The sequence below is a fragment of the Podarcis cretensis genome (assembly GCF_951804945.1).
Source record: "Podarcis cretensis genome assembly, chromosome: 11".
NCBI classification, from domain to species: domain Eukaryota; kingdom Metazoa; phylum Chordata; class Lepidosauria; order Squamata; family Lacertidae; genus Podarcis; species Podarcis cretensis.
This window is the reverse complement of record NC_137180.1, coordinates 49,769,818-49,795,862: the sequence shown is the minus strand read 5'-3', so window position 1 is coordinate 49,795,862 and position 26,045 is coordinate 49,769,818. Positions and strand designations below refer to the sequence as shown.

Below are 26,045 nucleotides of genomic sequence, written 5' to 3'. Positions count from 1 at the left end.
CACGCCTCTATTTTTTGTTGTCCCAAACTACTCTGTTTTTCTTTAAAATGTATGTTTACTTCATTTTAGGTTCATTTTATTTATCATATTCTAGACACCAAATTATCAGATAAAGATTTGCTGGTCAAGCCTAAATTGGTTTGGCTGCATTCCGCTGAGAAACGAAGGTTTTCATGACCAGTGGGAATGAACCTTCCAAATAAACTAATATTACCACCAGTACCATCAAAGAGAGGTCAGCATTATAAATTAGGATGAGACAATCCCAGCAAAATGAATGATGTCAACAAACACAAAATGGAAAGAAGCTGGAATGTGACATGAGTGAGGCTTCCAAAGGGAAACAGAAAGGATGTACTAAATATACAAAAAAGTCTAATCATGCAATTGCTGGATTTCCTGTCATAGATGAGAGATGCACATGAATATATGTAGAGACTGGGGTCAATGTTATCCTTCCCATGTGCACTTCCCCTCCACTCCAAGGTTTTGGGTTAACAGGCTGTGTCCTTCAGCCTTTCCTCAGATGACTTCTGGACCTGTAATAATCTTTATAGTTCTTTTCTGACATCTTCCATGTTATCAGTCAGTCAGGTCTTTGTGTATGGCCAAGGCAGCACAATATTACACACACAAATTAATCAAAAGCAACATAACTGCAGTACAAACAGTCTGGTTGACACCAGATCAAACCAATTCACTGTCCTTACAGTTAACAGGTTTATATGTACAATTTCCCAACTAATCTTAGCAGTTTATGCAGCAAATGACATTACTGTACTTTATAAGCCATTATTTCCATTTTACCAACATTATTCTTGAAATGTAACTAGCTGCGGTTGCTGACCCCTGAGGCTGGTGGGGTGAAGGACTGAGCAGAGGGCAGGGCAGCTAACTGCGGATGCGGCTGGGGTAGGCAAAGCCAGGGGTCACCAAGGGCCAGCCACATGTGACACAGAGATGCAGGCAGGCAACCAGGCAGGCACGCATGCAGACACATGCAAACAGTTTAATTGGTGGTGAGAAATAGCAAGATTTGGGTCTGGGAGGGGAAATACACAGGTTAAGGAACGGAGGGGAAGGAAAGAGGGACCAGTGCTAGGCATTCTGATTTTTAGCTCACTGTGACATTCTGATTTTTATAGGATTGCCGTTTAAGGCATTTATATTTTTGAGGCTGAAGTTCTATGTGTTTAATGAGGAGGAAGCTCAACTAAACAGCAGATTTTATGTCTGAATGAATATGCAAAGGATTGTTCTGTATAAGGCAAATAGTTTGATTTTATACACTCACTAGCTATAAGTGATCCATGTTATATCATTAAAGGTTAAAGCAGTAGAATAAGTTTAGTGCTGATAAGAAATTAAGAGCTGAATATATTTCTGTTTTACCCTGGGAAATTTGCTTCCCATGGCTTCAAAATTTCCAGAAAATTTCACCTCTCTGCTGCCTCATATTTAGTTTCTTGTTCACTGCAACTAAAACCTTCTGAACAATGCCACTGTCTAGGATATATATGATATATATATCTGGATTTTCACTCTAGCATGTAATATTATTGGTTGAATGCTGTCTGTAATTTCTACAGATGAAGACCATGACATTTGTAAACCAAGGACCCTGTAGTGCTATTATGCAATTGTAGTGTTTCATTTCACAGTACCAATACTCAAGGCACTCTCCTTTGGCGTCATTGTATCTCCTGCTTTTGATGACCAGCCTAGCTAAACAAGGTCATGAATACTTTTCATTTTCTTCGAAAATGTATGCGGTCTCCCACATTCATTAAGATCTTGAATTCAAGAGTCTAGGTTGCCATATCATATTTTTCAGGCTGATGATGATCCAGTAATAATCCAGTAAGAAAGTGTGTGTGTGTGTGTGTGTGTGTGTGTGTGTGTGTGTGTGTTTTAATGGCAGTTTGTTCCAATCCCTGCACATCAAGCTTTCTTATGAGGTTCTGCTGAAGGGTTAGTAAGAAGGACTTGTAACAGTGATCAGTCTAAATTCTTTCCTTAATTGGTTTAGTAGAAATGGAGACTGCAAGAGACATAATATATCTTGCCCACGGTAGAGTCAATAAACATTTTGCCACTGAATCCTTGTTCCAGCCTAGCATTTAGCATTATTTCAGCACTTACCTGCTGCATTCCAGTTTCTGGATCGGTCATTGCAATCACAGAAAAATCTCCATATCTTTCACCATTGGCATCTATGGATACTGGCCCTGCAATGCCTAGAGAGTGGCAGGTGAGAAATTTAAAAATTAATGAGTTGACAGCACATAATGCTTCCAAGAAAAGCAAATGGCAGAATTATTAGAGACTGATATGGCAGGAAACCTCATTAGTCTTCCAGTTCTTCTGTTGGCATTCCAAAAGAAATTGTAATTTTACCTCTGGGGCTGCATTCCTAAAATTCCTAACATTTATTCTCACACACACACACACACACACACACACAGCCTGCGGGGCATAAGTCCTATTTCAGAACCCCTATTTTGCTGATTTTTAAAAAGCCATTAAGGGGCAAAATAATTTTACACAGGAAAGTCTAGCCCTGGAATATTTGAGGAAGCTAATAGTTTAATGCATCTACTCGTCTGAACTCAAAAGGCAAGCAAAGAGTCCTACTAATACATTGTCATTGTACAACCTGTGTACAATGAAATTAAACGAGCCTCCCCCCCCCAAAACACTCAATCTCTTGTCGAATGTATCAATCTCTAATACATTCACCCTTTGAGATGGCATAGCATATTTTGAGAAAGGGTGGCAACTATGAGGCTAGAAATCCTTAACAGCATGTTAAGTTCTTCCTGCTACCCTTCTATCCTCACAGCAACTCTGTGAAGTAGGTTGAGAGACAGAAACTGGCTTAAGGTCTCTTCAGTCTAAATCCAGCACTACTCACTGCACTATACTGGCTATCTTCATAAGCAGTCCCATGTTTACTGCACTCGTATAATGCATGTAATATGCATATGGTACTAGAATTTTTAGTTTTTAAAGTAAAATCAACATTACTGATACATTTAGGATAATGGTATCCTGCTTTGTAGCCCTGAAAGGCTCTCTAATTAAGTTAATAAAAGGTTCTTACAATAAAAATCACATTCAAGTTGAGTATCAGGAACAGAAATAACATCATCCTCGGGCTTCTTTGGTGCAGCCCTTCAATTTCTGTCTATTATAATTTTCTATCATTCTTATTTATTTCATTTGTGAATCACTTCCCATAAAACATTCCAAAGTGATCTATACAATAAAAAGATAGCTACAAACAATTTCAATTCAGTACAGACACAGATTGGGATTCCCCCCCCCCAAAAAAAAATCCTCTTGAAAGATTTGTTGGACAAGGAAAGAGCTTCAATAGGCACCAAAATGATAACATAGATACTGCTAATCTGTTATGTGGTGGGAGGGAGATCTGAAGGGTAGGTGCAACCACACTCAAGGCCTGATTCCAACATCATGCAGAATGGCCCTCCTGAGGAAATGGCATCTGAAGGAGGCCCACCCCTGTAGAGTGCAGTGATTGGCTGCAAATATAAGGCATGAGACATGAGATAGCAGAGCCCACTGATGCAAGAGAGCAGCTAAACTCTCTTAACCCATGATGGAGACGACTCCTTCCCCTGCGGTTTGGATTATGTGGATTATTGTTGGGACTCAATGTGTTGAGCTCCTGGATCAGTAAGGTAAAAGGTAAATGACCCCTGAACGCTTAAGTTCAGTCAAAGGCGACTATGGGGTTGAGGTGCTCATCTCGCTTTCAGGCTGAGGGAACCGATGTTTGTCCACAGACAGCTTTCCAGGTCATGTGGTGAGCATGACTAAACCGCTTTTGGTGCAATGGAACACCGTGAGGGAAACCACAGCACACAGAAATGCGTTTACCTTCCTGCCACAGCAATACCTATTTATCTACTTGCACTGGTGTGCTTTTGAACTGCTAGGTTAGCAGGAGCTGGGACAGGATAAATTTCTTGTCCATTCCAACCAAATGCCTCTCCATTACTGTGAGAAAGAAAAACTCACTGAAGTCGAGAAAGTGGTCCATTATGTTTTTCATAGCTGTTCCAATTTCAGAACTCATTGTTGGGTTCTTATCTAAAGGAAATATTTCCTTTCAGTTTAAGTACTTCCACTGGAAATTGTGGTAATCTTACACTGTAAGAAATGACAGATGTATCTGGCAAGAGCAGCTTGGTCTTACCAGTAAGGTCCAGCTGACCTTACAAAGTTTAATGCACGGGTGTGTGTTCTGGAGTTTGAACATATTCATAGATTCTAAGATTGGCAGGATGTGGGTGGGGCAGAAGGGCCCAAAAGGTTTGGCACTGAAAACCCTGAACACTTTGGCATGCACAATCTAAAATAGCAAATGGAGACCTTGAAACATTTCTGAATGCACACACAAAAAGCTGTTCAAAATCTAATACAGCAAAGAAAAGGAAGAGGGACTTGGCATTTTTGCATTTTTATTAAACCCAGCTTTTCAGTTATAAAACCTAAATGGAAAAGATGAAGCAATGTAAGGAAGCATGCTAATATATGCACATGAAAGAGTCAAGTGGCTGCAATCTTCAAAAACAAGGAAGGAGCCAAGAACCTTAATGATGACAGCTAACCTATTATTATAAGGGATTTCTTTGTATAAAAATTACTGACAGTGATGCTATAAAAATATAGACAACAGGGGGCTATTTAATGTAGTTTCTTAATATCTAGTGTGCAGGCAAGCTATCTGTACACCCTGTTTAAACATGTCACAGTCTCCATTTTTGTCTGTGTTGTCCCTGTTAATACATAAGTATGTGTAGATAACCAGAGGTAGGGAGAACCTTCCAAATACAATATGTGAGGCATAAGGTGGTATGTAAAGGAGTGATAAAAAGCTGTCACTGCACATTTAGATGGAAACCATTATCTTCTTACCTCCTTATTATAAGCTGCCTCTTCTTTTTTGTACCAATAATTATATACTAGGAATCCTTAATTTATATCTCATCCTTTCAAGGAACCACATTATTCATGGTTCTACCCCCTTCCCCCACTTTTTTATTGCTGGAAACAGCACAGCAACACAACACAACACAACACAACAAGGGTGGGGGTCTTTTCCACCCTGAGCCCCACATTCCAGCAATAGGTGTGCCAAAGCAAAAAAGGGAATGGTAACCCCATACGTCTCTGTGTGTGTGTGTGTGTGCGCGCACACACACACACACACACACACACACACACACACACACACTGTAATTTGCATTGGAGAGAAAAGGACTTTTTAACAACCAGTGGGGAATGGACGCTCCCTCATTTTTCACTTTATGGTATGCTATCAGCAGGAGGTGGGATGCAGGTGGCGCTGTGGGTTAAAGCCTCAGCGCCTAGGGCTTGCTGATCGAAAGGTCGGCGGTTCGAATCCCTGCGGCGGGGTGCGCTCCCGCTGCTCGGTCCCAGCGCCTGCCAACCTAGCAGTTCGAAAGCACCTCTGGGTGCAAGTAGATAAATAGGGACCGCTTACCAGCGGGAAGGTAAACGGCGTTTCCGTGTGCGGCTCTGGCTCGCCAGAGCAGCGATGTCACGCTGGCCACGTGACCCGGAAGTGTCTCCGGACAGCGCTGGCCCCTGGCCTCTTAAGTGAGATGGGCGCACAACCCCAGAGTCTGTCAAGACTGGCCCGTACGGGCAGGGGTACCTTTACCTTTACCTTTTATCAGCAGGAGGTGGCAGGTTTTAATTTTAAGAAGCTAGATGGTACAATCAAAAAGTTACAGATTTTCCCAAGACTGGACAAACAAAATTACATCAAACACTTGATTATTCCTACCTTCATACGTCCTATTCCATGTCTGATGGACAATCTTTTCTCCATCTTTCTTAGTGAAGCCATTCTTCAAAACTTCCCGTAAAGCCAGAACATAGAGGATAATAGCATCATGGAATCCTTCCACAAACATGTTAACCTAAGGACAAAGCAAAGTTTTATTATTATACTGGGCCATAACAAAGCAGATGTTTGCAACATTCAGCAAAATCCCACAATTTGTACAAATTGCTTAAGAAACTCAATTAAATAGAAAAAAAAACAAGTAAACTTAGTATGTCTCAGAAAGTGGTAAAAATATCCCAGCATTTCTCCTTATTGATAAAACATCTACATTCAAACTATGGAGCCAAACAGAATGTCATTCTTCAGAAAATTTTAAATGGGCTATGTACTTTTTCAAGATTATTGTATTTAAGTCACTTATGCCAAGGGTAGCAAGCCTGTGCCCCATGGGCAACATCCTTACCCAATTGTTTTTTTGTGCGGCCCCAATGTTTTTGTTTTAGGAATTTTTTTAAAAAAGATACTGTATATGTGTGTTTATGTGCGTAAAACTTGGCTGGGGGCAGCAGGGTGAATTTCAGACATAGCCAGTGTGGTGTAGTGGTTAAGAGCGGTGGACTCGTAATCTGGTGAACCGGGTTCGATTCCCCGCTCCTCCACATGCAGCTGCTGGGTGACCTTGGGCCAGTCACACTTCTCTGAAGTCTCTCAGCCCCACTCACCTCACAGAGTGTTTGTTGTGGGGGAGGAAGGAAAAGGAGAATGTTAGCCACTTTGAGACTCCTTCGGTAGTGATAAAGCGGGATATCAAATCCAAACCCCTCCAGCAATTAGTTATCAACAAAGATTAGGCAGACATGCACTGGGGTAGCCAACACGGTACCTGCCAAAGTTGTTGGATTACAGCTCCCATTAATCTCAGCACACATGACTAGCATCCAAGGATAATGGAAGTTATAGTCCATGTTGGGTACCCTTGCTTTATACAAATCTGAGATCTTAAAACTCTCTACTGGCCTCACTCTGAGTCTACAACAATTACCCTACTTCAGTTGTATGTTTATACACATAATCCTTTAAATCATCTATAACTTTACCTGGAAGTAAGTCCCACTGACCGTATCTACTTCTGAGTAGGCATGCATTGCACTGTAACTCTGCTTTATCTTGTTAGGGTAGTGGTAAAATAATCTGTCATTGCTCAAACTGCAAATAGCAGAAATGCTTCAGTGTCTGCTTTACAAAGCACCTTCATTGGCTATGGAAATAGTGTCTCCCCGTTGTAACTGTGGAAGTTTTTTCAGACTGTGCTGGTTATTTTGTTTGTCTAATGATTGCTCTCCCCCAGCTCTAAGCCTCCCTTACACATCTGTGAACTCTGGACTTTGCTCAACAGACTCCTTGTCTGTTGGAATATGAACCAGCAGCATGTTTTCTAAAGCGGTAAAACAATAAATAAAAGTTCCCCATCTTTTGTGGCCCTTTCAGTAAATGGCATGAGCTAAATGAAATGTCACTTTCCACTACAAATCTCCAAAACAATTAAATGGATTTGTGTTTTATAGCAGTACTGTCAGTATTGTCCTACAAGGAATCCAACTGTGAGTGTACTCTCTCAGGGTTGCATTTACTATGCTTGGCCTTTTGGACAAGCTCCTGTGGATTCAGAAAAGATGTAAGCAGCCCCTTCAAATTGGCAGGATTTGTCTCTAATAGCAAGCTCGTGATACACTTTTCACTGTGTATTGATTTTTGTCTTTTTATTTCGTTCCTCCAATATGTTTGAAGTACACATTGAAAATTCAAGTTCAATACAGTATAGCTTTGAAACAAAAGTCAATGTGAAGTAAGAAAATTCAGGCGTGAAGAACGGGATCAGAAGCAAGTAAGACTAATCAAAAGTAGTGGAAAGACACTTTAAGAATCTTTACTGTCTATTTTAGGAATGCAATGAAGCTCCTTCAAATGGAGTAATATCATTGATCCATCCAGCTCAATATTGCCTAGATTGACTGGCTCTGACTCTCTGTGTTTCTGGCAGGGGTCTTTCCCAGCCCTACCCAGAAATACAAGGGTTTGGAGCTGCATACTTTTTGCATGCAAGTGTGTACTGTATTCTACCACTGAGCTACACCCCTTCCCTTTGAGAGTAATCCAAAAGAGGGCTGAATTGCACATTTACTGAGTGTTTACAGGAGAACACCTTAAAGGCAATTTGCTAATTTCAGGAGCTGTATATTCATAATGTGGGACGCAGGTGGCGCTGTGGGTTAAAGCCTCAGCGCCTAGGGCTTGCCAATCGAAAGGTCGGCGGTTCGAATCCCTGCGGCGGGGTGCGCTCCCGCTGCTCGGTCCCAGCGCCTGCCAACCTAGCAGTTCGAAAGCACCTCCAGGTGCAAGTAGATAAATAGGGACCGCTTACCAGCGGGAAGGTAAACGGCGTTTCCGTGTGCGGCTCTGGCTCGCTAGAGCAGCGATGTCACGCTGGCCACGTGACCCGGAAGTGTCTCCAGACAGCGCTGGCCCCTGGCCTCTTAAGTGAGATGGGCGCACAACCCCAGAGTCTGTCAAGACTGGCCCGTACGGGCAGGGGTACCTTTACCTTTTACCTTTTATATTCATAATACTTCGTAGAATAGAATAAAGAAACTATACAATACTCTAACAGATGATTTATAAGACTCTTAAGGCAGCAGTTATGTTCAACCAATAACACCAGGTTGAAAATCCAAGATTCCATTTCATTGATGGAGCAAAGATGTGACATTCAAACAGTAGGAACAGACAGAACTGTAGCATACAAATTGGGGACATGTGGAATCTCAGCCACGTGAGGCAGGAGAAAGGCTCCATCTTGCCCATAGTCTGATTATCTTTCCATTGGTCATATGAATCATATGTGAAGACCTCTCTCTATGGAAGGCCGATGGAGGCGATGTGGAAAGTTTCCCCTCTTTTCCATTTCAGGTAATGTTTGCTGGAGGGGCAGGACAATTCAGTGGCAGAGAGTGACAGAGCACAGGAACGACCCTCACATCTACAGTCCCATCACTCATGATGACGGGCAGAAAGTGTGGGGCCAGCCTATCGCTCTCAGCTATCAAGCTTGGTTCAGGCCTGTATCATTAAGTGGTAGCAAAGATTCCAGTCTGAGCCAGAAAAGGGCCTGAACAAACTGGTACTGATGGAGTATATAAAAGATCTGTGTGTGTTTAGATGAAAGAGAATGTGCATTCCTGTATGGGAGAACAAGCAAAAGCGCACTGTAAGGACTGATTAGTTTAAAGTTAACCTTGAGACTCCTAGAGCCAAACTGGACACAAAATGCAGCTTTGCACCTAACTTGCAATATCAAGAAAAATCCTCCTACTGAAGCTGGTATATGCTTTGGGAGGAACCCCAAAGAGATGCCTGCAGCAGAGGTAAATGGCTAATAGGAGAAACAGTGTCAAAAAGGGCTTAAGCAGGAGGGCAGAGGACATAAAAGGTTCTTTGGAGAAGTTGGGAGACAGGGTTGCCTACTCCTAAACAAGGGATATCCATGTAGGAGTAGTTCTGATGCCTGAAGGCATTTTGCTACCATTGCTTTTCAGAGAACCCCATAAGGCAAAATAATAAAAAAAATCAGACAACCTGCCACTTACACAAATGAGGAAGATGAAATAGCCCCTGGAAGTGAGCCACCTAGCTACCATGATTTGGTAGTGCCAGATGTTTTATCAGCTCCTTCTGGGCAACTAGATGGTATGCAGAAATAAGAGGGGGGTGGGGTTATGATATTAACTGTCCACTCCCCAGGTCTCAGATATTTACTTAGCTAACAAGCAGGAACAGTGTTATCTTTTGGCACAAGGTTGGCAATTACATCACTGGAATTCTAGCATTTCACTTTCCAGACATTATGGGCGGCTTTCAAATGCAAAACAGTGGCCTGCTCACTAGGGTAGAAAACCTGAAGGTAGACTGTACAACTTCAGGCAGCCAGAGGGGGCTCATGACTACTCTTCCATGAGGGGGGAGCGAAGAATATAAAATAGGGGGGTTCTAACTTAACCTTCCTGGTATGCATTATGAAAAAGATGCCTGCACAAATAAAATTGGCATGAATGGAAGAAGGCTAAACCAGAATTTAGTTCCCTGATATTTAGTTTTCTACTTGAAGAGGGGATTGTGTGGAGAAGCATTCAATCATGTCAGCCCCAACCTACAATCTGAAATAATACAGAACTCCAGACACAGGTTTACCATCTCAGTGAAAACTAGGAACTGGCGGTGCTATGATGTCTAAAAAAAATATGGCCTAGATTTGGGGCAACGAACACTTATTTAGCTTTTGTTTTATAGCACAAGAGTTCAGTACAGATAAAATAAATGGTATTCAGAGACCTCGAAAAGAGTGCAGTTCATTACAAAATTTCAAAACTTCAGCACACTGTGAACACTTAAGATGATTTTGCAATATTGGTGCATGTTGACGAGCCCTTATCTCTTCCTAAGGTCAATGGCATTTCCTTTAGTCCATTCTAAAGATTTCAAAAGGGTGATATGAGGTTACCGTGCTTAGTACTGGCAACAGGAGCAAGGAGAAAGCATGCAAACCTACAGCCCATACACCTGCTCACTGCACATAGAGGTGGGGGGCAAAGTCTTTTGCTTGAGACCCTGGAGAGCTGATGCCAGACGAAGGCATGCAAGGTGCCAGCCAACCGTCTCAGGGGCCTCACTCCAGATTTGTGCAGGGTTTGCTTCTTAACCTTTTCTTCTCCCAAAGATATCCCGGAAGGCAGCAAAGGTTTAGGATCAGAGTTTTCGTTCTCCTAGGTCTAACTTCCCAGGTTGATGAGCCCCATCTACTCCTCACTTCCCTCTACTGCATGTGCAGAAACCGCATTGTATCATAATGCTTATATTCATAAGGGTTTGGGAAAGTGCTCATTTTTTTTAGTGAATTGTCATGCATTACAGATACATAAGGTGCTGAGATTTCCTTAAGCATTTGGAGTCTTAAATTCCATAAAGGAACAGGAGCAGCTCAAGAAAGTTTGTCCTCTGAGGCAGAACAGCAAATGGCACTTGCCCTCCATTTACTCTCAGTCAAAGTCCATAGTACCTAAGCTTGGCCAAATTATTTTGGCACCTGAGACTGAAAATCCCACACCAGCCTTTTTCCTGGGAGTTAAAATACAACAAAAAATAAATTAAATAACTAGCAATTCTGCCTTTTTGTTATACCTAAAACCCACTGCCTGAGGTGACTGCCTCATTTACCTGTAATACCATAATAGGTACTTTGGGCATTTTATCTGACACAGAAAGGTGGGCTAGAAATGTTTTAATTTTAATAAATAAAAGTTCATTTGTAGTGTAAACATGCCCTAAGGGTTATGCTTCCTTTGAATAGTCACCTTGTTTTTGTAGCTCTAGGAGGTAAATTAATTTGCTTTGATTCATTTCTGGTTGCTCCCCACCCTTACATTTCAAAGTTGAAAATTTACTGATTCTGGAACAGCCACAGCCTGTCCTTTTGATGCAGTATAAATCTATCCTGCCCCTGGTCTGTGCAAGAGCGCTACAGTAAAAAAAAGGGGATTATATATATACCACAGTGACAAATAGCTTACAAACAAGGAAGCAAAGTCCTTTATCTGCAAACAGTAGATCTTATTAGGGTTCCCAGTTGTATCTTTTTTATTACCACACTGTTTTTGAAGTGATTAACCAGAAAATAAATGGCTGTAAGCTCCTGGCAATGTTTACTTGTAAACTTACAATAAATCCCATAAATATTACCCCCCCCACACACACACATACATCACCAATGGTTCCTCTTATTGTCTTCCTACTATTGAAAAACAAATTGCCACTTCATTAGATTTAGGATCCGATATGAAGCCAAGGTTTGTTTTTTAAAAAATGGATTTAAATAGGCTTTGAATCAAGCTCTAGGAGAGACAGACCCTTTGGCTCTGCATCAGACATCGCATTCCTTCCAGAATTAAGCTGACATCACTTTTTGTTACATAGAGCAAAGGAAAGCTAGGTTGGTTCTATTTATCCTTACTCTATTTGTTCTCTAAGTGGCCAGCCATACTCAGTAAGGTTCACAAGCAGGGCACACTGGCAGTATTTGTCTCTTGATAATCCCAAACACTTGTCAACCAGATAGATGATGAAAAGGTGGTTATGTTAGGCTAACACAGGGTTGGGGGTCGGAAGAGGAGCCTGCTGGATCAGGCCAATAGCCCATCTAGTCCAGCATCCTGCTCTCACAGTGGCCAACTAGATGCCTGTGGGAAAGCCACAAGCGGAACCTGAGCTCATGAGTGCCTACTCCACACCTGCAATTAACTTTCATTGTTATCTGGTGTTCAAAAGAGGCATTGACTCCTATTATTGTTGTTATAGGAATTCTAAGGTCTTATAGATATACAATAAATGTTCATAAATGTACAAGGTAAACACATACATAAGTATATAAGCCACGTGTCTGAAATAGCACAGGAGAACAATCCTGAAGCCATTCTGACACTCCCAAATTGACCTCAAATATTTCTGTGCAAGGAGGAAGGAAATGGGAAAAGCTTTCCAATTGTCTTTGGACTGTAGGGGCTTACACCTCCCTGTAAATACAGTCTGGCAAATCTGTTAAGCTGAGCACACTATCAATATGCATAAGAAATCCAGGAACTACCGTATTTTTCGTCCTATAGGGCACACCGGCCCATAGGACGCACCTCGTTTTTTGGGGGGGAAATGAATAAAAAAAAATTATTTCCCCCCCCCAGCCGCGGCTGCAGCCCCAAGCCTTGCGGACACCCGCCCAAAGCACGGGGCGCCCTCCAGAGGGTGCCCCGTGTTTCGGGCTGCAGGCTGCTGCCCGCAAGCCTTGTGAGCCCGCGGGAACTCCTGCCGGGCTTGCAAGGCTTGCGGATAGCTTCCTGAAGCCTGGAGAGCTAGAGGCATCAGTGCGCACCGACCCCTCTCGCTCTCAAGGCTTCAGCGAAAGCCTGCATTCGCCCCATAGGACGCACACACATTTCCCCTTCATTTTTGGAGGGGAAAAAGTGCGTCCTATGGGGCGAAAAATACGGTAAATATTTACCATCTCAGCCAGGCTACCCAGAAAAGGCAATCAGATAAGGCATTATCAGGTATCCTGGCAGACAGGAGAGAAGCAATACACTCAAATTTTTGCTAGGGACCACCTCTTTCTGTGATGTATGTATGTTTTGGGGGGTGGTATCGAGCTATAGGGTAGGCAATTTCAAAAGTCTTTATAAGAGCTTGCACACCAGTGTTCTGGGTTCCTCTCCTCCCTCCATACGTGGAGTAAGCGGGGGACCCTGCTGCAACAGTTTAATAAAGATCATGCTTACTAGCTGCCTTGCTTCTCAATATTCTCTGGTTAGCCTTTGTTATTTTCTCCTACTGATAGAGAACCTACATAAGGACTCTATATGGGCTTTTGGATACCCCATAAGGGAAAAAGGAGCAGTTTTTTTCTTATAACATTATTGTTACATGTTTATTGCTCCCTGTGAAGATGAAGCTTGTATTTAACTTGTCCTGGATTATTGTGTTCTGAGTGTGCATGCTCACTTTCATTTGGATACCCCATGTGTTCAAAACACTGTGCAGTGTACACAGCCTTTAGACCCTTGGGAGAAAGGCAGATTATCTACCGTATTTTTCACTCTATAAGACGCACCAGACCACAAGACGCACCTAGTTTTTGGAGGAGGAAAACAAGAAAAATATTCTGAATCTCAGAAGCCAGAACAGCAAGAGGGATCGCTGCGCAGTGAAAGCAGCAATCCCTCTTGCTGTTCTGGCTTCTGGGATAGCTGCACAGCCTGCATTCGCTCCATAAGATGCACACCCATTTCCCCGTACTTTTTAGGAGGGAAAAAGTGAGTCTTATAGAGCAAAAAATGTGGTATGTAATACATAAAAAATATGGCCAGTGAGCAAACAGAGAATGCTAAACATTCAAATTAAATCAAAGGCTGTGCTTTGAGTGGGCCAAAAATCCACACACAGAGACATACACAAAAGGCCGCTACTAGAGACATTCAATCTCAACTAAACTACACAACCAGGAACCCAACGCGACTCAACCCTCATGCTCCAGAATGGAATGTGGCATCCCTCGCTGTGGCTTGTGTCTTCTCAAAGCTTCCTCACTGGGTATGCACCATTCTGTCATTGGCTGGCACTGACTGGGCTACTGTCATGCATACAAAGGCTGCACAGTCTCAGTTGGGAGGTGTGTGTGGTAATTTGACCTATAGTCCAGCACCACCCAGAAGGTCAGAGGTTCTGCATCCTGGCTAAAAGATTATTTCTGGTTGAAGACATCCAGTGAGCTTCGTGGCCCCACAGGGTTTTGAACACAAGCTTTCTTGCTTCTGTCCATCCACTAGACTATACTGGTGGTAACAGCTAGTAATAGTTCTCCTACCTCTCTTTGACTACAAAACCCCTTACTATGTCACCAAAATTAGCTTTCTGCATGATTCATTCACCAGTTATCACAAATCCACATGCCAGCTAACTTGGAAAACAGCAGCTACAGAATTTACGCCATGGAATGGGCATGTCCACCCCAAGTTAAATGTGTACCGACATGGTCCTAAAACCGATGCACACTTCGGATTCTCTGCACATCTTTTTTTTAAACAAACAAACAAACAAACAAACAAACAAAGGTCTGTGGCAGATCTTAGAGCCACTGCACTTTTAGCAACTGGTATCTCTCATATCAGCGATAAGTCTGTACAATAAAAACCACAGGAAAGTTAAAACGGGCATCAATTAAACATTGTGGAAGGATGTATTCTTAATTGCCTGCATAGGCCTGGGGGAATAGAGAAGTTTTCAGAAGATGTTTAAAGGTTGGCATAGCAGGCCCATGTGTGTGTGTATTTCAACTGTTGATTTAGAGAATTGGAAACAACTGGGGGTTTTTAGGTTAGTTTTTTTCTGTTTTTATTTTTTGTATTCTTGTGTAGCTACCTTTTCTTTTGCATCTGTTTTTGTATTGAATGGAAATAAGAGTATAAATATACCCTACTTATTTCTGTATTATACTGTATTATAATTAAATCATTTTGAACTGTATGTAACCATTACTAAGTTTATATAACTTTATTTAAAAACAAACAAAATACACCACTATGGCCAATGGACAAGGACACTTTAAGAGTCACTGCCATTGCAGAAATCACACATACGACACCCAGATGAAGTCACTAGTTCATACAAATGCCTCATCCATTCAGCCCCTGTGGTGGCACACTCCCAATGTTTATTACACTGGAGCTGTCTTCTCTACAAACTTGCTCTAAGAATCCCAAAAGTCAGAAAATATGCACTGATTAAAATAGATCTGACAACAGAGGTGCTTCAAGTCTTGAGAGAGAACTAGGGATGGAGGAAAATTTCATCCTGCATTTTTAAGTGAACTGACCTAGTTCACACCTCCTAGATTAATACATAGATTGGAGTATGTCCTGAATTTTGCAATGGAGTTCTAAAAACATACCACAACCAATTAAAAATGTGTAATTAAGGCTAAAGAAACCTTAGACATACATGAACCACTATAAAAAAATGTAGTTAAAAATGTTTGAGATACATATGGAATAACATATGCATTTAAATATTTAAATATTTATCTTCATACTTTTTAAAAAAAATATCACATTAATGTATAATCAAGGCAAAACTGCCTTATGAATGAACACATGTGAAACTGACCTGAAATCAAATCAGACAGATCTGTCCATTCCTATTCAAAACACACAGGCATAGCTTTCTTGTGTTTCATTCTCTCAGTTTGAGGCTGTATTGCAAGAACTTCGAATTCAGATAATCAAAAGTTTCTATTTTGGTTTTGGGTACACAGAAAATAGTACTATAATGTCTTAAAGTACCACAGGACCAAACTAATGGTTTGAAGGTGCATAGGATGTTCCATTACTGGATATGTTCCATTGTGCCAGAAGTGGTTTAGTTCTGCTGGCCACATGACCCGGAAAGCTGTCTGTGGACAAACACCGGCTCCCTCGGCCTGAAAGCGGAGATGGGTGCCGCACCCCATAGTCACCTTTGACTGGACTTAAGTGTCCAGGGGCAGCGGTGGAGTTAGCTGCATGAACACCCGGAGCAGCGGCCATGCCGTGCACCCGGTTGGGGGTGAGCTGCGTGGGGGGGTGATGGTGTGATCCGCTGCACGTTGCCACGCACGGGGGCGGCAGGGCGAGCCCCCCATGGTGTGCCTTTTTGTCACCCCCTCAGGGATGACACCCAGGGCGCGCTGCCCTGCCCCCCCTTCCTACGCCCCTGTCCATGGGTCCTCTAGCTTTACCATTTTTAAACCTGGGGACTGCTTCTTTATGTGCTGCTTGGAGAAAGAATAGAATGCACATATACTCAAACTAGTTTGGACAAGCTTTCAGTAAATGGGGACTAAATGTAAGGCTTGGAGTTTTAATATTGTTGGTTTCAGGACGGGGAATTCTGGTGTGTTTTTATAAGTGCTGTTTTAAATTGTTAAAGTATATTTTTAATTGTTAGTTTTGTTTAACCAACACTAAGACTTTGGGGAAGGACTGGGTGTGACTGCAAATATATCCAGGGAACACCAAGTTAACATAGATTAATTACATAACCCTGCCCAAATTAATAAACTCAATTTTGTTAGGAGCCCAGGGTGAGGGCATTTCTCTCTCTCTCGCAACATTCAAAGCCACAAAAACAAGGTAGGATCTAGCCTTGCAAATATGTGCAATTTAAAGATGTTGCCTTAAAAATGATTAGACACGGTCACGGAGGATAGCTCAATCAACAGCTATGAGTCATGGTGGCTAAATGAAACCTCTGTGTTCAGAGGAAATGTATCTTTGAATACCAATTGCCAGGGGGAACAGCAGCAGCAGCAGCAGCAGCAGCAGCAGCAGCAGCAGCAGACAGTCCTCTTACTTTTGTGCTCCCTAGCAGATTTTGACCTGCCACAATGGAAAACAGTATGCTTTTGGGCTGATATGCAGCAGGGCACTTCTTACATCATGGATGGGTGGCCTCCTAGATGTTGTTGCATTGTAATTCCCATTGGCCATGCTAACTAGGACTGATGGGAGTTGGAGTCCAACAACAACTAGAGATCCACAGGCTCTCCATCCTTGTCTTGTCTTAAATTGTTATGTGCGCTACCATTGTGCACTACAAACACCACTGCAATGTTTGCTAGAGAGCTCCCAACAGTTCAGGCTTAACTTTTCATTATGTACCATTTCAACTTATTTTCATTATATATCATTTCAACTTCTTTAAAAAAATACAACTCCAGAATTTTGAAAGTCACTGTTATTATATATTTGAATGAAGCAGAATTAAGGAACAAATTAATGTCATATTAAATACATCTTTGCATTTAACACACAAGCTTTTTAAAGCAAAACGGCTGGTGTGGTGGGTAAGTGTGTATTGTGGAGAGGTGGGGTTTAACTCTTTCTTCCCCTAATATGATCCTAACAAAAGTCTATCAATGGGAGATTCTCTCTCATTGCAGACAGCGGCCTCAGAAGAGTGATTGTCAACTGCATGAAGGATGGAAAGGTTTAACAATTCCCCCGGCTCCTGCAACCCCAGTAATTATCAGCTTCTACTAGCTGCATTTTAGAACACTTGCATGCTAAATGCATTTAACATCTAGTTTGGCCCTAAATTTCAGGTGTCAGAAATGGTAGCAGTCAAAGGTTAATGCATTGGGGTAGGTACAGAATTTGTACTGGGAGCATGAAGGCATTCATATAACACAGTACAATGTTCCTCCAAACCTAACGTTCCTAAATATATAAGTTTAGTCATAGCTGTGAAGGTTCACAGTGCTCAGAAGGTCTCATTGCCCTCAGGAGATTTCTCATTGGGACAGACGTTTTTAGCATCTAATGGAAACAGAAAGCTCAAAACACACAGCTTTTCATTACAGAGAACCAAACCACAGTATGGACTCAAATATCAATGCAGGTTCCTTCATTTGGGGTACAACATGTCCAGCACTGAGGGCTACACTTGAAGGATACCGCACATGAGAGAACCGATTCTACTTTGTATATTTTTCTTTCACATGTTGCATTGCTTGTACATAATCTTCCCTATGCCCTCCCTTTTCAAAACGTTTAACTTTAAACGTGAACAATACATGAGTCCATAATAAAGGTAAAGGTAAAGGTACCCCTGCCCGTACGGGCCAGTCTTGACAGACTCTGGGGTTGTGCGCCCATCTCACTTAAGAGGCCAGGGGCCAGCGCTGTCCGGAGACACTTCCGGGTCACGTGGCCAGCGTGACATCGCTGCTCTGGCGAGCCAGAGCCGCACACGGAAACGCCGTTTACCTTCCCGCTGGTAAGCGGTCCCTATTTATCTACTTGCACCCGGAGGTGCTTTCAAACTGCTAGGTTGGCAGGCGCTGGGACCGAGCAGCGGGAGCGCACCCCGCCGCAGGGATTCGAACCGCCGACCTTTCGATCGGCAAGCCCTAGGCGCTGAGGCTTTAACCCACAGCGCCACCTGCGTCCATAATAGGAGTCCATAAAAACAAATTGGGCCTTTTTCACATCATATTTTTTTGACTTACCTTAAACAGAAGGGCTGCAGGCTTAGGATGCAATCCACATTTCATTCAAGCTAATGGCCACAGATTTTAATAAGAGTTGGACCCCACGCCACAAGAATATGCCTCAGGTAGGATCCATTTGTTGCCTTCTACTGAATTTTATCTATTTTGTGCCATAGCATTTGCAGTTCTTTAAGAAGATTCCACAATAAGTTCAATGGTGTTGATATACACACATTTCTTTTGGCACGTAGATGTGCTACTTAATAATGCCCCTCTAGGCCAAAAGTAAGCATAGCAAGAGCTATGTGGCTCCTACCAGAAGCAACAGTCTTGCATCTCCTCTTTCCCCTCCCAGCCCCTGTAATGTCTAGTACTACAGAAAACATGACCTGATATTACTTACTGTTCCCATATCCACAAGTGGCAGACAGTGCAGTGGAGTGCAAGTGTGGAAACTCACAGCACAATGATGTACTGCTTCACTTAATATTAAGCATTAACAGAGGACGACTACACATTGAATTGCTGCTTTTGGTGATGAGCACGTGGCTCCTATAACTTCCAGTTCTGGCAGGATTTAAAGCTGACTGTTTTTGTTCAACATTGCATTGTGGTTGTTTCTGATCCTGCCACTAATCTGCTATTGCTGGTGTATGAAATTTGTATTTTCTTATTTCATTGTTGGCTTCATTTTGATTTTGTAAACCACTGTGGATCTCTTTGATTAGCAATGCAGAAATATTTGTACTATTTGTATTTTCTTATTTTTATTGTTGGCTTCATTTTGATTTTGTAAACCACTGTGGATCTCTTTGACTAGCAATGCAGAAATATTTTATGAAAGAAAAAAACTGCCATTGGCACAGCTTTAATGCCCTGGGTTTGAAGTTGATTAGGTCTGCAGAATGTGAATCCATCAAAACTGCCTTGCAAAAATGTACTAGAAATCCTTCAGTTAACCTACACCCTAGCTGTATGTTACCATAAAATTAATTCCAAGCCTCAGCAATACCTTACAGCAAGGATGGTTATATCTTAGAGCAATGGTTACTGGTCATGGTGGCTATGATCTGCCTCCTTGGTCGGAGGCAATAATGCTTCTAAATATTAAGTTACTGGAAACTATAAGAGAGGAAAGTGCTCTTGTGCTTGGGTTTTGCTTGTGGTTTGTGCCAGCAGGAACAGGATGCTGGACATGATTGGCCATTGACCTGATCCAACAGGTTCTTGTTATCTTCTTATGGGGAACCTGTGGTCCTCTAGATGCTATTGGGTTACATACTTCCATCATCTGTGACCATTGACCATGCAGGCTGGGGCTGATGGGATTTGTAGTCCAGGAGGGCTGCAGGTGGTTCCTCATCCCTGCTTTATAACAATATGTTGAATATACTACCAGGTTAGTTTTCTTCCGATCCTACTTGCTCTAAATGTCCTCAAGTATTGCATTCAAAGGAAAAGATGTCTATGTTCTAACACTCTGAGATTCCAACTGGGGATAATATGCTGAAAACCAATAAATGGACCTAAGGATTAGGTTGCTAAAGTACTAAACATAACATTGAATGGGCCTGGACTGGGTAGATGTAGTCTGTTTCAAAATGTCCACATAAACAAGGGACAAAAATGCATTGGGGGGCATAAGGAAAAATAAGAGTGTAATTTTATTCATTGTCAGTAAACATCAGATATCTTGGGCTTTATCCTCTCAACAAAGATAGTGGGAAAGATCTTGCTGACTTTGGTGGCTATGCAGTCATGCCACAAACTTCTAATTACAGTGGTGCCCCGCAAGACGAACGCCTCACAAGACAGAAAACCCGCTAGACGAAAGGGTTTTCCGTTTTGGAGGCGCTTCGCAAAACGAATTTCCCTATGGGCTTGCTTCGCAAGACAAAAATGTCTTGCAAGTTCCTGCGGGGTTTTTTCCTCCCCCCTTTTTTCTAAGCCGCTAAGCCGCTTATCAGCTCATCCGCTAAGGCGCTAAGCCGCTAATAGCGCTAATCCGCTAAGCCGTCAATGGGCTTGCTTCGCAAGACGAAAAAACCGCTATATGAAGAGAATCGCGGAACAGATTCTTTTCGTCTTGCGAGGCACCACTGTAATAGTGGATTGATTCTGTCAGCAAAACATAAGCTGCCATGTGAATTCGGCTTTTCTTGCCACTGAAAGCAAATCTGTGGTTTGCTTTTATTCTTTCAAAGACAATTAGCAAAGCACTCCAGATACTGAAAAGTTCTATTCATTTGTACAAATTATTCCTTGGCAGCAGCCTATTTATTTCCTCTCCTTTCTCTCCTGGTGCATTTAAAAGAGGACACAAAAGCCTGCCTGTCATTAATCCTACTTGGCTGGTTTGGAAAAAGACAAGTGGTGCACACACCACTGAACATGTCACATTTTTGCTTTCTTTTAAAGAGATTTTTAGGAAGTGCTTAGCAATCTTCCATCACCTCCACTCTCTGTGACTGTATAGTCCCAATTAATGGATAACGTTTTTTTTTGGGGGGGGGGGGAATGCCTGTGTGTGTGTGTGTGTGTGCGTGCGTGCGCGCGCGCGCGCGTGAGAGAGAGAGAAGTTGGGGGAATTGGAAGACAGATAAGTGGGAGTATTTGGCATGGAAATTATGGACCAGCTGACAAGCATTCCAATTTCTGTTGCCTCCCATGTAGCTTTTTAAAGATAATCAACACAATGCTAAATTGTTGCTTCAGAGGACTGGCAGTGCCTTCAACTCTCATTGACAAATGTTGTCTAACTGACCTGCTCATTAGAGAGAAAGAGAGAATATCTGATTAAAATAATTCATTTAATGCACTGGTGCACATTCTTTCAACAAGAAAAGTTATAAATCAAATAAGGCCTGCTCTTCATTCTCTCCGACATTAGAGAATGTTGCAGAAATGCCTCTTAGAGTGACAAAACTCTGATCCCACCAAACAATGCAACCCCGCTCTATCCAGCCAACCTTGCTGGAATGTTTGTTAAATTAGTTGATTTTCCCCTTGCTTTTAAATGAGAAGAAAAAACAAGCCATGGGTGGCCTTGCTAACCTCAAAAGGCCAAATAGCCAAGGTTATAAAATCATCCCAGCTCAGAATACTGGATCTGAAATAAAAGCAGCATTTATTAAATTCTACCCCCAAACCAGTAACAGAGGTAGCATTAATAATTTTGAAAAGCAAAGCCTAAAGCCAATTTCCTGTAAGAGTGCAGAATCATTTAATAAAAATGGACTGTGCCTGAACTTTAACTGAAAAACAATTTTTAGTAAACTAGGTATGTCAGGATCTATTTTTACTCTGGGGTTGTCCTTACTTTTTACAGGCATAATAACACTATAATGGGTACAAGCCATCACACACTCATTTTCTTATGCATATTCAAATCATACCCCTCTTCAGCACTCATCTATTATAATATTAATTTTTTTTAATATTATAGCATGAAGAATGGACAAACTATTCATTTGCTGCAATACACTTGTTCTCCAGCCAGTAAGGGCAATTTGTGTGCATGTTTTGGGGTGGGGGATTCACACGTCTTCCCACAGCTACTGCTTCCTTTGTAGCCAAATTGCACTTTGCCAGCAATAGATATGTGCACCTTTTCTAACATCCAACTAACTGTAGGTGTGCCTGGAGGAAGATGATTATCTGGACCCTTTAAGTGGCTTTTGACAGAACTGTCCATGATGTTCTTCTGAAGCTACTCAGAGGAGCTGGAGGCAGTGTGTTGCAGTGGTTCCACTCTTAACTATAGAGAGCAGCACTGGAAACTTTTTCTCAACCCCATGGCTGTTAGGCTGTAAGGTTCCTCAGGGGTCTATTCCGTCCCTTGTGCTATGAAACCACTGAAAGCTGTCATCTGGGGATTTGCAGCACAATATCATTAGTATGCTGATGGCATGCAGCTCTACCTCTCCAGCCATATAAATCAGCAAAGGCTGTATCAGCTACTAGACAAGTGGGGCTGGAGCCGGTGGTGGGCTGGATGGGAGCCAATAAACCAAGGCTGAAAATGATTAAGAGGGAGGTGCTGTGGGCAGGCAGTTCACATGTTAGGGAATTAGGCAGGCAGCCTGCTCTGGGGATGGTTGCACATCTGAAGGAGCAGGTGTGCAGTCTCCTTGATACCAATCTGTCACTAGAGGCCCAAATGGCTTCTGTGGCAAGGGATGCTTATGCTCCACTACAGCTGGCTAGTTCGCTGCAGCACTTCCATTTGGACTGCTTCAATGCACTCTACATGGGGCTACCCTTGAAGATGGTCTGAAAGATGCAGCTGGTGCAGAATGTGGTTGCCAGGATAGTGACTGGGGCAATACAGTTGGACCATTCATCAGTATCCCAGTGTTTCCTGTTTCAGGCCAGGTCCCAGCTAGAGAGGGTCCACAAGGCCCACAAGCAGTCCAGAGACTGGGCAAACAGCTAGCAGTAAAGGCAAGGGCACAGGCCAAGGACAGTCTGGCCACACAGAGATAGGTGTTCAGGCCAGGTGTGTTGCTGATGGAAAAACAGCTCTTCTACCCAGGTACTTTTGAACTGGAGCAGCTGGAACCATTACCAGGGTCCTGCTGAATTCTACCAGTTGTTATCAGAGAGAGGTCTCCTCATGGGGAGGACCTTGCCTCCGAAGGAGTCTTTTCCTGAATTATGGCACTTCTTTTTATGGGGCAGGTTTCCACCTGTCATTTAAGGAACTGTTGTTCACGTGGGCTTGGGGACCATTCAGCCTCAGCTTCTTGGACAACACTCCCTGCCTGTCTGGTTCAAGAGCCCTGACTCTGAGGTGCTTTTCAAATGTATTTTACATTGTTTTAAATTCTGTGTTGTTTTACATTGTGATGTCAAGTTCTGGGCTTCTTCAGGGAAAATGTATAGGTAAAAATCTAACAAACAACAGCATCTCAAAGAAACAAAAATCAAAACCAAATGTCTATCATTTGATTCTGAAAAGGTTGTAGTTTCTGTTAACTAGGAAAAACAGAACCAGCTTCTGCCCTTGGTAAACTTGTACAGTGTCTTTTGGATAAGAAAAGAAACAGTGGGGTACTTATATTTGAAGAGAGCATGGCATTATTGAAGCTTCTATACATACACCCTATCTAATCCATGGATTAAAATCTCTTATGGGTGCCCTGTTATGTAAAGTTCAGTAACAGTAATCTAGAGGGAACCAGATTTATGCAGTTACTTAAGATACTGTTCACCTTCCTCTACAAAACAATAGACTATTGAGAAGAAATTTCATATGCTCGGGGCCAGATTCTGTAAGCTTTAAGTATGCTGGGCATGCCAACTTGGGAACAAACTTTTGTGCTATAGGTTTGTGTAGTTTTGGTGTTTACTTTTAACAATAGCTATCTCTTGGCTTAAAGCTGGAGTCATAAAATGACAGTTTGTAATTTTACCACCAGCTAAGGAATATGTGGGTGAGGCTAGACTTGGCTCCTGCCTGTAATGCATCATTAGTGAATTAGTGAATTAGTGTAATGAATTAGTGAATTAGGCGGCAAACATAACCTCACATACCCGGGAGTAAGCTTCACTGAATTCAGTGGGACTTACTTCTGAGTAGGCATGCTTAGAATTGTAGCTTTATGTAAATTTCCAGGATCACAAGAGGAAAATAATGGAACTATATATTAAGAAACTTCCATCAGAATCAGAAGACATCATTTTTTCCTATCTCTATGGGATTTTTGAAAGGCTATATTACCACCTGTCAGGTAAATGGGAATAGGCAGGAGTCAGCAGAAGAACTGAATTACGGTACAGTTTCAGGAGGCCTGCCTTTCATCTTTCCTCCTAGTTTGGCTTGTTAAGTCAATACAGTCCAAAGTTAAGATGTACGGTATTTATGATGGCAGCTTACTACCATTGGAATTGTCCCCCCATTGCATGTTTTGCTATTATTATTATTATTATTATTATTATTATTATTATTATTAAATTTTATTTATACCCCGCCCTCCCCAGCCAAGACCGGGCTCAGGGCGGCTAACACCAGTATAAAAACAATTGATTGAAATACAACTTAAAAACAAGATTAAAATACAACATTAAAATGCAGCCTACTGAGGTTACATTCAGAGTTTCAGTAGGAACTTTTCTGGGGATGAAAACATCAAGTCTTCACCAAGGCCAACTATCTAGACTGGTCCTACATGAGCCAGAAAAAAGCCAGGGAAGTCCCCAAATAGGAATTCCATCACAGAAGGAGAAAGGATAAAGGAAGAGGGGGAGGGGATCAATTTGATTCCAAGCCAAAGGCCAGGCGGAACAATTCTGTCTTACAGGCCCTGCGGAAAGAAATCAGATCCTGCAGGGCCCTGGTCTCATGAGACAGAGCGTTCCACCAGGCCGGAGCCAGTGTTGAAAAGGCCCTGGCTCTGGTTGAGGCTAATCCGACTTCCTTAGGGCCCGGGACCTCTAGGGTGTTACTATTTATGGACCTTAAGGTCCTCTGTGGGGCATACCGGGAGAGGCGGTCCCGTAGATATGAGGGTTCTAGGCTGTAGTAGCAGTAGTTTGAGGTTACATTTTACTGTGTGATTTAAGAGAACATACTGCTTTTTCCACTGTGTTGCTTAAAAGACTGCAGATGGCCCTTGAGAACTGTTAACAACTCTCTGTCCTTCTGAGCAGAGTTCCTATTCAAGGCCGAGGTTGTATTCTTTTGCACCAAGGCAGAATGAAAAACTGTAAATCAACTCTTTATTCTTTTGTTAGCAGGACTTGAGATAACATACACACAATTATGAACAATACAGCAGCTTTCATTGACAATTTTTCCTGTTATGCTGTTTTCAGAATGGGAAATCAAACACAAGTGTGCTTATTTATTGTGAGGCACTTGAAATCACATAGTCACCTAATATTAAAGGGCCCTGACAAAGCCGGGTGTTTCGGGTGAGAATACTGTCTATAGTTAATATTTTGGGGGTTTCCCCATCAGGCACCAATTCAGGGCCTGTTCAGTTTTACTTTTTAAAAAGCTATGCTTAAAAAATAAATCCTACAACACATGTTTAAATAATTCAATTTTACATTAATATTACTCCATACTGATTTACTGCCTTGTTAATAGACTGGCAAGACAATGCGAGAGGATATCTGTATCACTTTAAGGACCCTGGAAACAGGTTACCAACTACATTTGCAGGTGCGGTCTACCTTACAGTTGCTTTGTACTAACACAGTGTTTCTGAAAGAAGTACAGTTGAGGGAAACATTGTTACCTGTTCAGTGTTAAGATTTGCTCGCACAGGAAATTCCAGTTTGATGAGAGACTAACAATAATATATTGGCCAACTGGCTGTAACTGAGGAAGACTGACTTCTAATTAGAAAGCTCTACTACTCTCCTCAGGAAGGCATCCTTGGACTTTCTTGGAATTCAGTATTCCGGACAGATTAAACTAACAGAGATCCTAAGCACACTTACTTGCAACAAGTACATTTCACTGAAATTGGCTGCATCTGTTGGATATGAACCAAGGAGGAACCAAAATCTTCCCCCCAAATTGGCCTGGCGTGCTCCTCCCAGACTAACTCATGAATCAGAACAAAGCATTTC

At 42.2% G+C, this 26,045-nt stretch overlaps 2 protein-coding genes and 1 long non-coding RNA gene across 4 annotated transcripts in view; 2 read left to right on the top strand and 1 right to left on the bottom strand.

The window, feature by feature from the left end:
• TARS1 (threonyl-tRNA synthetase 1) overlaps positions 1-26,045 on the top strand; it is a 210,640-nt gene that overhangs the window by 119,765 nt on the left and 64,830 nt on the right. The window lies entirely within an intron of this gene.
• Positions 1-26,045, bottom strand: part of NPR3 (natriuretic peptide receptor 3) — a 54,441-nt gene that overhangs the window by 10,380 nt on the left and 18,016 nt on the right. For both annotated transcript variants that reach the window (XM_079994947.1, XM_079994948.1), the window contains exons 4-5: positions 5,840-5,975; positions 2,143-2,237 (exon numbers count right to left, since the gene is read on the bottom strand). In XM_079994947.1, coding sequence (XP_079851073.1) covers positions 2,143-2,237; positions 5,840-5,975 — 231 coding nt within the window. The remainder of the gene's footprint in view (positions 1-2,142; positions 2,238-5,839; positions 5,976-26,045) is intronic.
• LOC307226429 lies at positions 5,997-7,580 on the top strand. The gene is made up of 2 exons (XR_013843410.1): positions 5,997-6,434; positions 6,670-7,580. It is a non-coding gene; the product is annotated as an uncharacterized lncRNA (long non-coding RNA).